The sequence below is a fragment of the Oncorhynchus mykiss genome, chromosome 22 (assembly GCF_013265735.2).
Source record: "Oncorhynchus mykiss isolate Arlee chromosome 22, USDA_OmykA_1.1, whole genome shotgun sequence".
NCBI lineage: Eukaryota > Metazoa > Chordata > Actinopteri > Salmoniformes > Salmonidae > Oncorhynchus > Oncorhynchus mykiss.
Genome location: NC_048586.1, coordinates 31,575,230 through 31,590,340, shown reverse-complemented (window position 1 = coordinate 31,590,340; position 15,111 = coordinate 31,575,230). Strand labels below are relative to the sequence as shown.

Sequence of the window (15,111 nt, the reverse complement as noted above, 5' to 3'; positions counted from 1 at the left end):
CGCTAGTTGGCAGTACCTGCTCCAGAATATTTCTCCCTACAGCTTGTTCTTCATTTATTTCCATGACTGATCAAAACTCATTTTCTCAGACATATAGTGAGCAATATGTTTGGAACATCAAATCACCATCAAATCGTAATACATATTGAATGGAGAAAAGCAACACATCATATCGGCACCTAAGTATGGTGATAATATGGTATGGTGAGGTCCCTGGTAATTCCCAGCCCTAGTTACATGTAGGGGTAGTCTGGTATCTTTGTAGGTGGTGTAATAATCAATGGCACACCATCAGTCAATGGGTTCCGTTCCCACCAAGCCATTGCATTGTGGGTAGGTTTCTTGTTCTTCTCTTCCTCTTGGCAGATTTAGCTTCTGTCTGCCAAACGAGCATGTAGATCTGGGGGCCTGGGCTGGAAGCTGGGATGGTGAGAGTGAGGGCCCATTCCAGTGCAGCTGGGTGAACAGAGCCGCAGCACAAGGAAGCCTTTGTCTTCTATTGGGCAAACAATGTGGTGACCAGAGTGGCAGAGAGAGAGACGGGGTCTAACCTCACAAATGGCACCCTATTCCCTATATAGTGCGCTACTTTCGACCAGAGCCCTCCCTGTGGGCCCTGGTCAAAAGTAGTGCACTATATAGGGTGCCATTTAGGACACCCCCAAAAAGAGATGGAGTGGAGGACCTGATTCTTCTCTGTACTCTGCTCACATCGGGCCTCACACACATTGGTCCTGGGTCTGTTCACTCTGCCAGAGCACACAGCACCATGCACCGTCCGCTTGACTCTTTATAGACCCATATTGGCATAACTCCTGCTGTCGGAGCCCGAGCTGTGTGTGTGTGTGAGATCTGAGTCGGGGACAAAGTAGCCACTCTGCACCCTGGCTGGTCAGCAAGAGAGGAACAGGAATGGGACAGAGAGAGTGGCCTCAGCCTTGTAACAGCACTCTCTTGTTGTTTTTAAACTGCTGGGCCGAGCCCCAGTAAGCGCTGTTGTTGCAGTAGCTCTCGAGTCAGTTTCATCTTCATCTGGTGTAGATGACATTTTAAAAGGGGGGATGAGTAACTGTCTTTTCAATCCCTTTTGAAGTTTCACCCCTCCGTTAAGTTAATGTGAGGAGTTTTTGTGGTCTACCTATTGAGTTGTTGTTGCGCTGCAGCAGCCCCACTAACTGGAGGCCCTGCTGTTTCTGTTTCAGAACAGTGGACTGACTTGACTTACAGCACACTGAGCACAGGCAGCTCTGCAGGGATTTACAAGTCACAACTTCTAAGGGTTCTAGGGATCATAGATCAGTGAGCATCCTCAGAAGGTTCAGACCCTGGAATGTAGAATTCTCATGCTGCTGTCTGTCTCAGTGATGTTCCAACGTGTACTGTAGTTAGCAGCTCAAAGTCCTGGAACAGCCCTCTTCTCTTCAATGTCATGTTGATTTTTCTTATGTAAGTCCTGTTTTCTCTCCCTGAGAACGTCCCTGGGGTTCTGGCTGTGAGCAGCTAAAAGGGATGGTGCTCTCATAATAAATATAAAGGCCTTGTGAAATTTCACTTCCTACTTCTGTTTTCTTCTGTGGAGTCAGCCGTGGTCAGGAATCAGGAAGAGACTGTGTTCTGCGCTCAGAGAGATAATGGCCAGAGGAAGTGTTGGTTACTTACTTGCAGAAGTATGTTAGTCGTGTACATGCATGTGGTGGGGATAGATATTATGGGGACTTGCGTACTTAGTCACTCGGACTATTGCGTTATCATGTCGTTTATGACACTGTAAATGTGGCGAGGTTTGTTCTCTTCGATGTCATTGCTTTGATGGATCGAGGGAGTTATGGTTGCCCTGTGACAGGCTATGCCTATCTGTGCCCATGGGGCTGGTATTAACAGCAGCATTGTCTTCCATCCTCCAAACTAACTACACCCATGATGAGGGCTGAATCTGCCACTGTAAGAGGGGACATATTCCCAGGCCTTCTGGGGACTACCTAGCTTGTTTCTATTAGTTTCCTCTCTTTATCAAGTTGATCAAGTCTTATTCTTTCCCCAAAGTTTGTATTTTAATTCTAGTTTCCTCTCCCCCCCCAAGGTCGTTTCCGTCAGATCGAGGTCCTGACCACGGTGGCCAACGAGTTCTTCCATCTCTACTCCCAGGTCTCCGGCCAGCCTGTCCAGAAGATCTGCAGCCTGGATGGGGAACCGCTCACCATCGTCCCTCCTTCTCCTCTGAGGAGGAACAACTCAGCCCTGAACGCAGCCAAGATCCTGAAGAAGACAATCACTAAACACAACCTGCTGGGTGGGTTGGGGGAGGGGGGTGCTCCTACCATCACAGCCCTGTCTACGACAGAGAAACTGGCAGAACATGTGAGTCCAGGTACAGGGGACAGCGCCGTCACAACTGACTCCGACCATAAGGGTGAGCTCAAGCAGAAGGCATTTAGGAAGAAGGACTCTCCATCTCTGGCCACTGTGACTGAGGAGAGCCACTCTGGAGGCAGCACTGAGGCCACCCTAAGTGTCAATGGAGACCACCCTGGAGTGAATGGAGATGGCCAGGCATTGACCAAGGAGGGTGACCTTCGCCTGTCCAACGAGGCTGACTTGGAGAAAGAGCACCAAGACATTCAACTGAAGGGCCAGCGAACAATCACATCAACCCCAGACAAAGAACCTAACTACAGCCTGCTGCCCAACCCTCACATCGCCCACCTCCGCACACAGACCAAGGACTCCTTTGAGATGGAAGAGGTAGGGCTATACTCACACACAAGGTTTGAGGCAGGGTTCAATTCTTGGCTTAGTTGTACTGTTCTCCTGACTTTCCAGTTCAGTATGAGTTTTGACTGCACACAGAAGGTTGGGCAGAGGGATTCAATTCTAGACTTTTCTAGGCATTACTGTCCTCCCAGTTTGAGATGGAGGTAGAATAGTCTGCACAGAGTTGAGGAGAGGGGGTTCAATTCTTGGCTGTGCTTCTTTATACTGCCCTCTCAGTTCAATGCAACGTTTGTTTTGTTTGGGGTTGCTTACGGGTTGAGCAGGGGGTTCAATTTTGATCGTAGTACTGCCCTCAGTTCAATGCAAAGTTGTATTTTCTTATCTTTCGTCGCTTGATTGTGTTTCCCACAATCCTGGTTTTAGCTGTCCTAGCAGATATTGTGAGGAAAGCGAAGGACACGAACTTCAGCTTATAAATAAGTTAGAATCGTAAGAGAGAGCATATGGACGACCCTGGAGGCTGTTGTTATTGTGGCTCGATCTGCAGTTTTCCCCTCCTCTCCAGATCTTACAGAACAAGGTTGTTATAGTTCCGGTAACTGGAGGGGGTGTATGTATCAGAAGTGTGTCTGTGTAGAAATGTCCTGAGGGGGGAGAAAGGCATAGCTCTTAAGTTTAAAATAGGACTTTGTTAATATCACTGCGACCTGATGTTATTCATCCGAACAATAATAGTGTAGTATTTTTTGGTCTTTGTTTTACCACACCATAGATGTATCTGTCTCTCGCTCTGTGTGTGTGTCTGTCTCTCGCTCTGTGTGTGTGTCTGTCTCTCGCTCTGTGTGTGTCTGTCTCTCGCTCTGTGTGTGTGTCTGTCTCTCGCTCTGTGTGTGTCTGTCTCTCGCTCTGTGTGTGTGTCTGTCTCTCGCTCTGTGTGTGTGTCTGTCTCTCGCTCTGTGTGTGTCTGTCTCTCGCTCTGTGTGTGTGTCTGTCTCTCGCTCTGTGTGTGTCTGTCTCTCGCTCTGTGTGTGTGTGTGTCTCTCGCTCTGTGTGTGTGTCTGTCTCTCGCTCTGTGTGTGTGTGTCTGTCTCTCGCTCTGTGTGTGTGTGTCTGTCTCTCGCTCTGTGTGTGTGTGTCTGTCTCTCGCTCTGTGTGTGTGTGTCTGTCTCTCGCTCTGTGTGTGTGTGTCTGTCTCTCGCTCTGTGTGTGTGTGTCTGTCTCTCGCTCTGTGTGTGTGTGTCTGTCTCTCGCTCTGTGTGTGTGTGTCTGTCTCTCGCTCTGTGTGTGTGTGTCTGTCTCTCGCTCTGTGTGTGTGTGTCTGTCTCTCGCTCTGTGTGTGTGTGTCTGTCTCTCGCTCTGTGTGTGTGTCTTGTCTCTCGCTCTGTGTGTGTGTGTTGTCTCTCGCTCTGTGTGTGTGTGTGTCTGTCGCTCTGTGTGTGTGTGTGTGTGTGTCTGTCGCTCTGTGTGTGTGTGTCTCTCGCTCTGTGTGTGTGTGTCTCTCGCTCTGTGTGTGTGTGTGTGTCTCTCGCTCTGTGTGTGTGTGTGTGTCTCTCGCTCTGTGTGTGTGTGTGTGTCTCTCGCTCTGTGTGTGTGTGTGTGTCTCTCGCTCTGTGTGTGTGTGTGTCTCTCGCTCTGTGTGTGTGTCTGTCTCTCGCTCTGTGTGTGTGTGTCTGTTTCTCGCTCTGTGTGTGTGTGTGTGTCTGTCTCGCTCTGTGTGTGTGTGTGTGTGTGTGTGTCGGTCTCTCTCGCTCTCTGTGTGTCGGTCTCTCTCGCTGTGTGTGTGTGTGTGTGTGTGTGTGTGTGTGTGTCGGTCTCTCTCGCTGTGTGTGTGTGTCGGTCTCTCTCGCTCTGTGTGTGTCGGTCTCTGTGTGTCGGTCTCTGTGTGTGTCGGTCTGTGTGTGTCTGTCGGTCTCTGTGTGTGTGTGTGTGTGTGTCGGTCTCTGTGTGTGTGTGTGTGTGTCGGTCTCTGTGTGTGTGTGTGTGGGTCTCTGTGTGTGTGTGTGTGTGTCGGTCTCTGTGTGTGTGTGTGTGTCGGTCTCTGTGTGTGTGTGTGTGTGTCGGTCTCTGTGTGTGTGTGTGTGTGTCGGTCTCTGTGTGTGTGTGTGTGTCGGTCTCTGTGTGTGTGTGTGTGTCGGTCTCTGTGTGTGTGTGTCGGTCTCTGTGTGTGTGTGTCGGTCTCTGTGTGTGTGTGTCGGTCTCTGTGTGTGTGTGTCGGTCTCTGTGTGTGTGTGTCGGTCTCTGTGTGTGTGTGTCGGTCTCTGTGTGTGTGTGTCGGTCTCTGTGTGTGTGTGTCGGTCTCTGTGTGTGTGTGTCGGTCTCTGTGTGTGTGTGTCGGTCTCTGTGTGTGTGTGTGTCGGTCTCTGTGTGTGTCTGTGTCGGTCTCTGTGTGTGTCTGTGTCGGTCTCTGTGTGTGTCTGTGTCGGTCTCTGTGTGTGTCTGTGTCGGTCTCTGTGTGTGTCTGTGTCGGTCTCTGTGTGTGTCTGTGTCGGTCTGTGTGTGTCTGTGTCGGTCTCTGTGTGTGTCTGTGTCGGTCTCTGTGTGTGTGTGTGTCTCGGTCTCTGTGTGTGTGTGTGTCTCGGTCTCTGTGTGTGTGTGTGTCTCGGTCTCTGTGTGTGTGTGTGTCTCGGTCTCTGTGTGTGTCTCGGTCTCTGTGTGTGTGTGTGTCTCGGTCTCTGTGTGTGTGTGTGTCTCGGTCTCTGTGTGTGTGTGTGTCTCGGTCTCTGTGTGTGTGTGTGTCTCGGTCTCTGTGTGTGTCTCGGTCTCTGTGTGTGTGTGTGTCTCGGTCTCTGTGTGTGTGTCTCGCTCTGTGTGTGTGTCTCGCTCTGTGTGTGTGTGTGTCTGTCTGGCTCGCTCGCTCGCCCTGTGTGTGTGTCTGGCTCGCTCGCTCGCCCTGTGTGTGTGTCTGGCTCGCTCGCTCGCCCTGTGTGTGTGTCTGGCTCGCTCGCTCGCCCTGTGTGTGTGTCTGGCTCGCTCGCTCGCCCTGTGTGTGTGTCTGGCTCGCTCGCTCGCCCTGTGTGTGTGTCTGGCTCGCTCGCTCGCTCGCCCTGTGTGTCTGGCTTGCTCGCTCGCCCTGTGTGTCTGGCTCGCTCGCTCGCCCTGTGTGTCTGGCTCGCTCGCTCGCCCTGTGTGGCTGGCTCGCTCGCTCTGTGTGTGTGTCTGTCTCTCTCTCGCTCTGTGTGTGTCTCTCTCTCTCGCTCTGTGTGTCTCTCTCTCGCTCTGTGTGTGTGTGTCTCTCTCTCTCTCGCTCTGTGTGTCTCTCTCTCTCTCGCTCTGTGTGTGTGTGTGTGTGTCTCTCTCTCTCGCTCTGTGTGTGTGTGTCTCTCTCTCTCTCGCTCTGTGTGTGTCTCTCTCTCGCTCTGTGTGTGTGTGTGTCTCTCTCTCTCGCTCTGTGTGTGTGTGTCTCTCTCTCTCGCTCTGTGTGTGTCTCTCTCTCGCTCTGTGTGTGTGTGTGTCTCTCTCTCTCTCGCTCTGTGTGTCTCTCTCTCTCTCGCTCTGTGTCTCTCTCTCTCGCTCTGTGTGTGTCTCTCTCTCTCTCGCTCTGTGTGTGTGTCTCTCTCTCGCTCTGTGTGTGTGTGTGTGTCTCTCTCTCTCGCTCTGTGTGTGTGTCTCTCTCTCTCGCTCTGTGTGTCTCTCTCTCTCGCTCTGTGTCTCTCTCTCTCTCGCTCTGTGTGTCTCTCTCTCTCGCTCTGTGTGTCTCTCTCTCTCGCTCTGTGTGTCTCTCTCTCTCTCGCTCTGTGTGTGTTTCTCTCTCGCTCTGTGTGTGTTTCTCTCTCTCTCGCTCTGTGTGTGTCTCTCTCTCTCTCGCTCTGTGTGTGTCTCTCTCTCTCGCTCTGTGTGTGTCTCTCTCTCGCTCTGTGTGTGTGTGTGTCTCTCTCTCGCTCTGTGTGTGTGTGTGTCTCTCTCTCTCTCGCTCTGTGTGTGTCTCTCTCTCGCTCTGTGTGTGTCTCTCTCTCTCTCGCTCTGTCTCTCTCTCTCGCTCTGTATGTCTCTCTCTCGCTCTGTGTGTGTCTCTCTCTCTCTCGCTCTGTGTGTGTGTGTGTCTCTCTCTCTCTCGCTCTGTGTGTGTGTGTGTCTCTCTCTCTCTCGCTCTGTGTGTGTGTGTGTCTCTCTCTCTCTCGCTCTGTGTGTCTCTCTCTCTCTCGCTCTGTGTGTCTCTCTCTCTCGCTCTGTGTGTCTCTCTCTCTCGCTCTGTGTGTCTCTCTCTCTCGCTCTGTGTGTCTCTCTCTCTCGCTCTGTGTGTCTCTCTCTCTCTCGCTCTGTGTGTGTTTCTCTCTCTCTCTCGCTCTGTGTGTGTCTCTCTCTCTCTCGCTCTGTGTGTGTGTCTCTCTCTCTCTCGCTCTGTGTGTGTGTCTCTCTCTCTCTCGTTCTGTGTGTCTCTCTCTCTCTCGCTCTGTGTGTGTGTCTCTCTCGCTCTGTGTGTGTCTCTCTCTCGCTCTGTGTGTGTCTCTCTCTCTCTCACTCTGTGTGTGTGTGTCTCTCTCTCTCTCGCTCTGTGTGTGTCTCTCTCGCTCTGTGTGTGTCTCTCTCTCTCTCTCGCTCTTTGTGTGTCTCTCTCTCTCTCACTCTGTGTGTGTCTCTCTCTCTCGCTCTGTGTGTGTCTCTCTCTCTCGCTCTTTGTGTGTGTCTCTCTCTCTCGCTCTTTGTGTGTGTCTCTCTCTCGCTCTTTGTGTGTGTCTCTCTCTCGCTCTTTGTGTGTGTCTCTCTCTCGCTCTTTGTGTGTGTCTCTCTCTCGCTCTTTGTGTGTCTCTCTCTCGCTCTGTGTGTGTGTCTCTCTCTCGCTCTGTGTGTGTGTCTCTCTCTCGCTCTGTGTGTGTGTCTCTCTCTCGCTCTGTGTGTGTGTCTCTCTCTCGCTCTGTGTGTGTCTGTCTCTCTCGCTCTGTGTGTGTCTGTCTGTGTGTCTTTCTCTCGCTCTGTGTCTGTCTCTCTCGCTCTGTGTGTGTGTGTCTCTCTCTCGCTCTGTGTTTGTGTGTGTGTGTCTTGTCTCTCTCGCTCAGTGTGTCTGTCTCTCTCGCTCTCTCTCTGTGTGTCTGTCTCGCTCTGTGTGTCTGTCTCTCTCACTCTGTGTGTGTCTGTCTTTCAGGTCCAGAGTAATGAGGATGAGGCTTTACCTGGGACACACAGCACCTCTAGAGCTGGCAGTGGTGAGTCTGGCCTGCATATTATATACCTTATTACACTGTATAGAGGCTCATGCATGCCTATAACAGGTCATAAAACAGTATACCTTTTTAGATGAATGCTAAGTGTTCCTGAACTTTCCATAGTGGATGTCCACTAATATGAATAATCACATTATGACATAAAAACAATGTTCTCTGCTTCATCAGTAGAATTGGTCATAATCACCCATCTCTCAAATATTAAATAACATTTTGTGTCTTATGGCAGGTAATTAAATATTTTCTAGCTTCAGTGTACTCTGATGAAATGTTCCATAGTGGCCTTTTAGACAACAAAAATACAAAGACACAGGTCTTTCCTGTCCAGTTTTGTTCACCGATAATGAATTATAGCATAAGTTTTAGATTAGTGAAGTCAGGGAAGAGGGGGGTAGATATTTAAGGATGCATCTTCATTATGCTGATTGAATTAAGTTTAATTTAGCTTTTATTTCTAAGAACATTGGTACTTAGAACACATGGCCCCATGACAATCCATTACAAGTGGGTGACCCATGTAAAACAGAGGGCCGTTTGTAGATAAAAACCTCGTGTAACCACTAAGCATGTTTCTTTTCCGACTGACCATGATCATCTATTACAACGTAGATCCTCAGGGGTGTGCTCTTTAGGGAATCACTATACTCCAGACCACAATATTTACAAATAGTTTTCATCTATATTTTTCATAGCTGTCTATTTACCATCACAATCCGATGCTGGCACTAAGACCGCACTCAACAAGCTGTATAAGGCCATAAGCAAACGTGAAGATGCTCATCCAGAGGCAGGGCTCCTAGTGGCCAGGAACTTTAATTCAGGGAAACTTAAATCCGTTTCTACCAGCATTTTACATGTGCAACCAGACCACCTTTACTCCACACACAGAGACGCGTACAAAGTTCTCCCTCGTCCTCAATTTCACAAATCTGACCTTAACTCTATTCTCCTGATTCCTGCTTACAAGCAAAAACTAAAGCAGGAATTACCAGTAACTCGCTCAATTTGGAAGTGGTCAGATGACGCAGATGCTAAGCTACAGGACTGTTTTGCTAGCACTGACTGGAAAATGTTCCGGGATTCATCCGATGGCATTGTGGAGTAAACCACATCAGTCATTGTCTTCATCAATAAGTGCATCGACAATGTCATCCTCACAGTGACCGCACGTACATACCCCAACCAGAAGCCATGGATTACAGGTAACATCTGCACTGAGCTAAAGGGTAGAGCTGCCGCTTTCAAGGAGCGGGACTCTAACCTGGAGACTGCACTCCACACTGCCCTTTCCCACCTGGACAAAAGGAACACCTACGTGAGAATGCTGTTCATTGACTCCAGCTCAGCATTCAACACCATAGTGCCCTCAAAGCTCATCACTAAGCTAAGGACCCTGGGACTGAATACCTCCCTCTGCAACTGGATCCTGGACTTCCTGATGGGCTGCCCCCAGGTGGTGAGGGTAGGAAACAAATCTGCCACTCTGATCCTCAACACGGGGCTCCTCAGGGGTGCGTGCTAGTCCCCTCCTATTCTCCCTGTTCACCCATGACTGCGTGGCCAAGCACGACTCCAACACCATCATTAAAGTTTGCAGACGACACAACGGTGGTAGGCCTGATCACCGACAACGAGGAGACAGCCTATAGGGAGGAGATCAGAGAACTGGCAGTGTGCTACCAGGACAACAACCTCTTCCTCAACGTGATCAAGACAAAGGCGATGATAGTGGATACAGGTAAAGGAGGGCTGAGCACGCCCCAATTCTCATCGACAGGGCTGTAGTGGAGCAGGTTGAGAGCTTCAAGTTCCTTGGTGTCCACATCACCAATAAACTATCATGGTCTAAACACACTATGACAGTCATGAAGAGGGCAGGACAACACCTATACCCCTTCAGGAGACTGAAAAGATTAGGCATGGGTCCCCAGATTCTCAAAGGTTTTTACAGCTGCACCATCGAGAGCATCCTGACTGGTTGCATCACCGCCTGGTATGGCAACTGCTCGGCCTCCGACTGCAAGTGCTACAGAGGGTAGTGCGTACTGCACAGTACATCACTGGGGCCAAAATTCCTGCCATCCACGACCTCTATACCAGGCGGTGTCAGAGGAAGGCCCTAAAAATTACCAAAGATTCCAGCCACCCTCGTTATAGACTGTTCTCTCTGCTACCACACGGCAAGTGGTACCGGAGCATCAAGTCTAGGACAAAAAGGCTTCTCAACAGTTTTTACCCCCAAGCCATAAGACTCCTAAACAGGTAACCAAATGGTTACCCGGACTATTTGCGTTTCTTTACTTACCTACACACACACACATACCTTCTTTCTTTCTTCTTTCCCCCGCACCATTGGTTAGAGCCTGTAAGTAAGCATTTCACTGTAAGGTGAAATGTTGTATTGTATTCAGCGCACGAGACAAATAAACTTTGATTTGATTTGACACACCCCCCAAACCCTTTTTTCCGCTGCTGCTACTTTCTGTTTATTACCTATGCATAGTCACTTTACCCCTACCTACATGTAAATATTACCTCAGCTAACCTGTAACGCCACACATTGACTTGGTACCCCCTGTATATAGCCTCGTTATTGCTAATTTTTTACTTTTACTCTTAACTATTTTCTTCACTGCATTTGTTGGTTAAGGGCTTGTAAGTAAGCATTTCACTGTAAGGTCTATCCTGTTGTATTCGGTGCATGTGACATGTCATTTGATTTGGAGCTGATCAAGTCTACCCTCTGGTGTATAATACAACTTTTATAGAGGGATTACAAGTGTGTTATCTCATTGTGTTGCAAATATACTGATGGAACACATGTTTGACTCTACACTGAATTGTTACATTATTTGTTTTGTTATAACCCAGATTGAGGGTCCTTCTTACACTCTGACATCTTCCTTTAATTCTCTCTCACTTTCTCTCCCTCCCTCTGTCCATTACAGAGCAACTACTAAGAACAGCCAGCCAGCAGTCAGACAGTAGTGGCTTTGCAGAGGACCCTTCTACTGACGGCTCAGCTAACTATCTAAAGGTACAGGAGAGCTCCGACAGCTGTGACAGTGAGACCACAGTGACGTCTCACGCTGGGGAGGGGACCACTCCTCTAGCGCTGGAACACCCTGCCTTTGGGAGGCTGCAGGGGGAGGAGGAGGAGGGGGAGGAGGAGGGACAGAAACACCTTGTGGCAGACGGAAGGAGGAGCCGGAGCCCTAATGGGGGGGAGGAGGAGCAACAGGAGGTGCTACAGTACACCACCCATCAGTTACCTAAACAAGGAGACAGAGGGGTGGCCCAAGACTCAGAGCAGGACCAGAAGCATAACAAGGAAGCTGCTTCTGTTCATGCCTCTGACACTTTTCAGTTAACTCCTGAGACTTACTGTACTGCTGAGCCTCACGTGGAGGATGATCCTGGTTCTACAGAAGACCATGGCTCCGTCCCGGCCCCAGACTGTAGCTCTTCTGGTGCCCCAGCCAGGGAGGGTGTGCCTGACAAAGTGGAGATGGAAGCCAGAACCCCCAGCCCTAGCGCCAGTTGCCCTAGCCTAGGTGCCTCAACCAGGGTCCAAGGGGCCCTTCACAGGGCCCAGCAGAGGGCCTCGTCCTCAGGCCTCCAGGGTCACCGGATGGAAGGGAAGCTGACAGCCAGGGATCTGTTCAGGAGAAGAGCCCCCCTGACGAGGTCCCGATCCCTGCCTACCTCCCTCCTCATCCCCTCCCGTGTGGTCTCCTCTGTCAGGATCCAGTTTGGCCAGGGTACAGTCAGGCACTGCACCCAGCCAGCCTTCTCCTACCAATACACCCCAGAAGAGGAGGAGGAGGTGGGGTCCATCGTGGAAGAGGAGGAGGAGGAGGAGGAGGTTGTTGAGGATGGGTGTCAGAGGAGAGACAGCTGCCTCTCTACCTTGATTATCAACAGAGGGACCGAGATATCGCATGGCCCCGGGCTACAAAGAGATGGTGAACTGAGAGGCCTTCAGGGCAGGGTGCCCCCTTACCCCCTGGCCATCCCCCGCCACCTGACCCGCTCAACCGTCTCACTGCACAGCCACAGCCCCCCTCCCGAGTGGGGAGAGAGGCCTTTGGGGGAGCACCACCGTGCCTGGAGCACCTGTAGCGTACCTAACCTTACCCAACATAACATGGCCCACTTCAATAACCCTAACCTCACCCAGCATAACCTGGCCCACTTCAATAACCCTAACCTCACCCAGCATAACCTGGCCCACTTCAATAACCCTAACCTCACCCAGCATAACCTGGCCCACTTCAATAACCCTAACCTCACCCAACATAACCTGGCCCACTTCAATAACCCTAACCTCACCCAGCACATCAACCCTAACTCCAACCTAACACAGCACTACCTAGTCCAACACAATCAACCTAACCTTACTCAACACAACCTTGCTCAGCACAACAACCCTAACCCAGCCCAGTACAACCCCACTCTGCCCCATGGCAGTGTCCCCAACCTAGCCCAATACAGCAACCCTAATCCCTACTTGTCCCACCACAATAGTCCCACCCTACCCCATGGCAGTGTCCCCAACTTGTTCCAGTATCAGCCCTCCACCCACCACCACCACACCCTCCATAGCCACCCTACCCATCCTTATGGTAGTGTACCTAACCTTCCCCAGCACCCAGCTCCCACCTTACCCCATCATGTGACCCCTAACTGTCCTCCTTCTAGTGCTCTGTACACTAACATGGGTAACCTTCTTCCACACAACTTCCCCTGTTCCCTGTACAGCTCCTCCTGTAACACCCCACCCCTTAGTGCCCCCTTCAGTTCAACTTACCATAACTACAGCGGTAACCCCTATAGTGGGTCCTACAACGAGCTAAGCAGCAACAATCCTTATACTGCCCATAGCTCTTACTCTAACCCTTCAAACACACCTTCCAACCTGCCTCATCTCTCTACTGCCCCCTATGGAGGACCATATAGTACTCCATACTTGGGCCACCACCCTCTGATCCCCTACCCTCATGACCCTATGGCTACAACCTCCCGTCTTCCCCCAGCCCTGTCTACCACTGAGATGCAACTGAGAAGGGTCCTTCACGACATCAGAGGAACTGTGCAGAACTTGGCTCAGGTGAGACAAAACAACCACAAACTACATAGGTGTTATACAACTTTTTTGCAAGGCTCTTTGCAGTTTTATCAACTCGTCTCTGACGTGAGCACTATAATGATTAATCATATGCTGTTTCACTTTCCATCCCACCCATAATGCAAACAGACGTTTGCAACACAGTTTCAGTGACTAAGTGTTTTATCTATGGTTTCTCTGCCCTCAAGAATTCATCAGAACGCGGAGCAGACACTCCCTCCGACATGTTCAACCCTCAGAGACCTGCCCAGCCACTGTATGAGGTATACACTCAGCTGAACTGCCACTCTTAAACAAATTAAATGAATGATTATCAATTCTGTCCTCTAACCTCCATGTGGGTGTCTCATGTGGGTTAGGATAAAGGAGAATCTCTGCCTCTCTGACAACAGTCATATTCTTCCTCTTCTACATCCCCTCCTCCTCCCTTCAGACTTCTCTCCAGGAGCTGCAGGCTAAGAGAAGGAGTCTGAATGTGTTCCGGACTCAGATGATGGATCTGGAACTGTCCCTGATGAAACAACAGGCGTTAGTCTACCAGCACCTCAGTCACGACGAGAGGTAGGCTAGATGCCCTCACCCTGGCGAGCACATGGATGTTGGCATAGTCTGTGATAGCCAGGCAGGCAGACAGTGTTAACAGTGCAATCTGTCTGTTTGTGGTTGCCAGGCAGTCAGTGTTAACAGTGCTATCTGTCTGTTTGTGGTTGCCAGGCAGGCAGACAGTGTTAACAGTGGTCTCTCTGTCTGTGGTTGCCAGGCAGGAGGCGGAGCAGCTGCAGGGTCTACGGTCTGAAGTGAGACAGGAGCTGCAGGAACTAGAGCTCCAGCTGGAGGATCGGCTGCTGACCCTGAACGAGCAGCTCCGCTCTGCCAGCCAGCACAGTCTCTACCGCCACAGCATGGTCAGTACCTGGAACTACATCTTGGAACACAGGCACACACACACACAGGCAGATACCATCTTTCTCTCTCTCCGTCTCTTTTCTCAACTCATAAACATGTTTGATAAATGGTTTGTCATGTCTGTTTCCGCTTGGCACCAGTACTGTGGGTTCCTCTGTGTTCTTCTCATTTGACATCAGGCTACATGTACGTCACTACTCTTGTTTGTTGTTTAGCCACCCATCATATCATCACCTACCCCTCCTCTCCTATATTGTATCATTAGTGTTGTTGATATTTCTCTCCTGTAGGGTATGAAGAGAGGTCACAGCATGGACAGCCTGTCTAACAGTTCTGCTCTGAGAGCTATGGAGCCGGTGAGTACCTGCATTGACTCTAGACTGTTATTTTCTAAGTCATTCCTCTAGACTGTTCCTCCTGTTAATTGTGTGTGCCGTATTCATAGAAATAGAATGAAAAATGAATGTTTTTACTTCCTTCCTAGTATTTGTACCGTCAATGGCTGCCGGTCAACCCATCAGAGCATTGACTTGAAAAGAAATGTCTGTACTAGTCAATCTAATTTTATGGTTCTACTGTTGTCACACTTCTTTCCTCACTGTGTGACATGTATGGTGTGGTTTCTCCCTTCCAGATGTCAGACCTGCTGAGGGAGCAGCTGTACCTGCAGACAGAGCTGGGCTACGAGGGCAGGGCAGAGGGTGGAGCTAGCATGGCCCCCACCCCCACCTCAGGCCTCTCTTCCAGGTCAGCCAGTCCAACGAGGTCCTCTGGACGTCACCCTGGCCCATCCCACGCCCCGGAGCTGTCCCTCCCAGGTCCCCAGAAGACTGGGATGTACCGGGCTTCCGTCTCCCTCACCCCGGCACCCCCTCCACGGCCTGGTGCTGCCACATGGGTATCCCAGTGCTCAGACCAGGCACTGCCAGTGCAAGGTCCTGGAGAGGAGGAGGAGGTTGGAGGAGGGATAGCAGCTGTAGACCCTCACCTACTGGAGGAGAGGGGCAAAGAGAGAGGAGGAGGTGGTCTAGGAGAAGGAAGAGCAGACAACCCCAATCTACAGGAGCTCATCAAGGAGGTTTGTGAGACTGGAACCGATCTTAGGTTCTGTTTTGAATAGTAGAGAACATTAAGAACACCTGAACTTCTTAAATTGGCCTTGCCCTACAGTATTTGTTGAATAGGGAATGCCAATATTGCCCAAAT

The 15,111-nt window shown here is 50.5% G+C and overlaps 1 protein-coding gene across 3 annotated transcripts in view; it reads left to right on the top strand.

Annotated features, from left to right (window-relative positions):
* The window catches only part of itprid2 (ITPR interacting domain containing 2), a 45,789-nt gene that overhangs the window by 28,265 nt on the left and 2,413 nt on the right, over positions 1 to 15,111 (top strand). For all 3 annotated transcript variants that reach the window (XR_005038820.1, XM_021579532.2, XM_021579533.2), the window contains exons 9-16: positions 2,081 to 2,742; positions 7,793 to 7,853; positions 10,820 to 12,981; positions 13,188 to 13,262; positions 13,433 to 13,560; positions 13,760 to 13,904; positions 14,196 to 14,261; positions 14,540 to 14,983. Coding sequence is in view for 2 of the 3 variants with exons in the window: in XM_021579532.2 (XP_021435207.2) it covers positions 2,081 to 2,742; positions 7,793 to 7,853; positions 10,820 to 12,981; positions 13,188 to 13,262; positions 13,433 to 13,560; positions 13,760 to 13,904; positions 14,196 to 14,261; positions 14,540 to 14,983 (3,743 nt within the window). In the remaining variant the exon portion in view is untranslated. The remainder of the gene's footprint in view (positions 1 to 2,080; positions 2,743 to 7,792; positions 7,854 to 10,819; positions 12,982 to 13,187; positions 13,263 to 13,432; positions 13,561 to 13,759; positions 13,905 to 14,195; positions 14,262 to 14,539; positions 14,984 to 15,111) is intronic.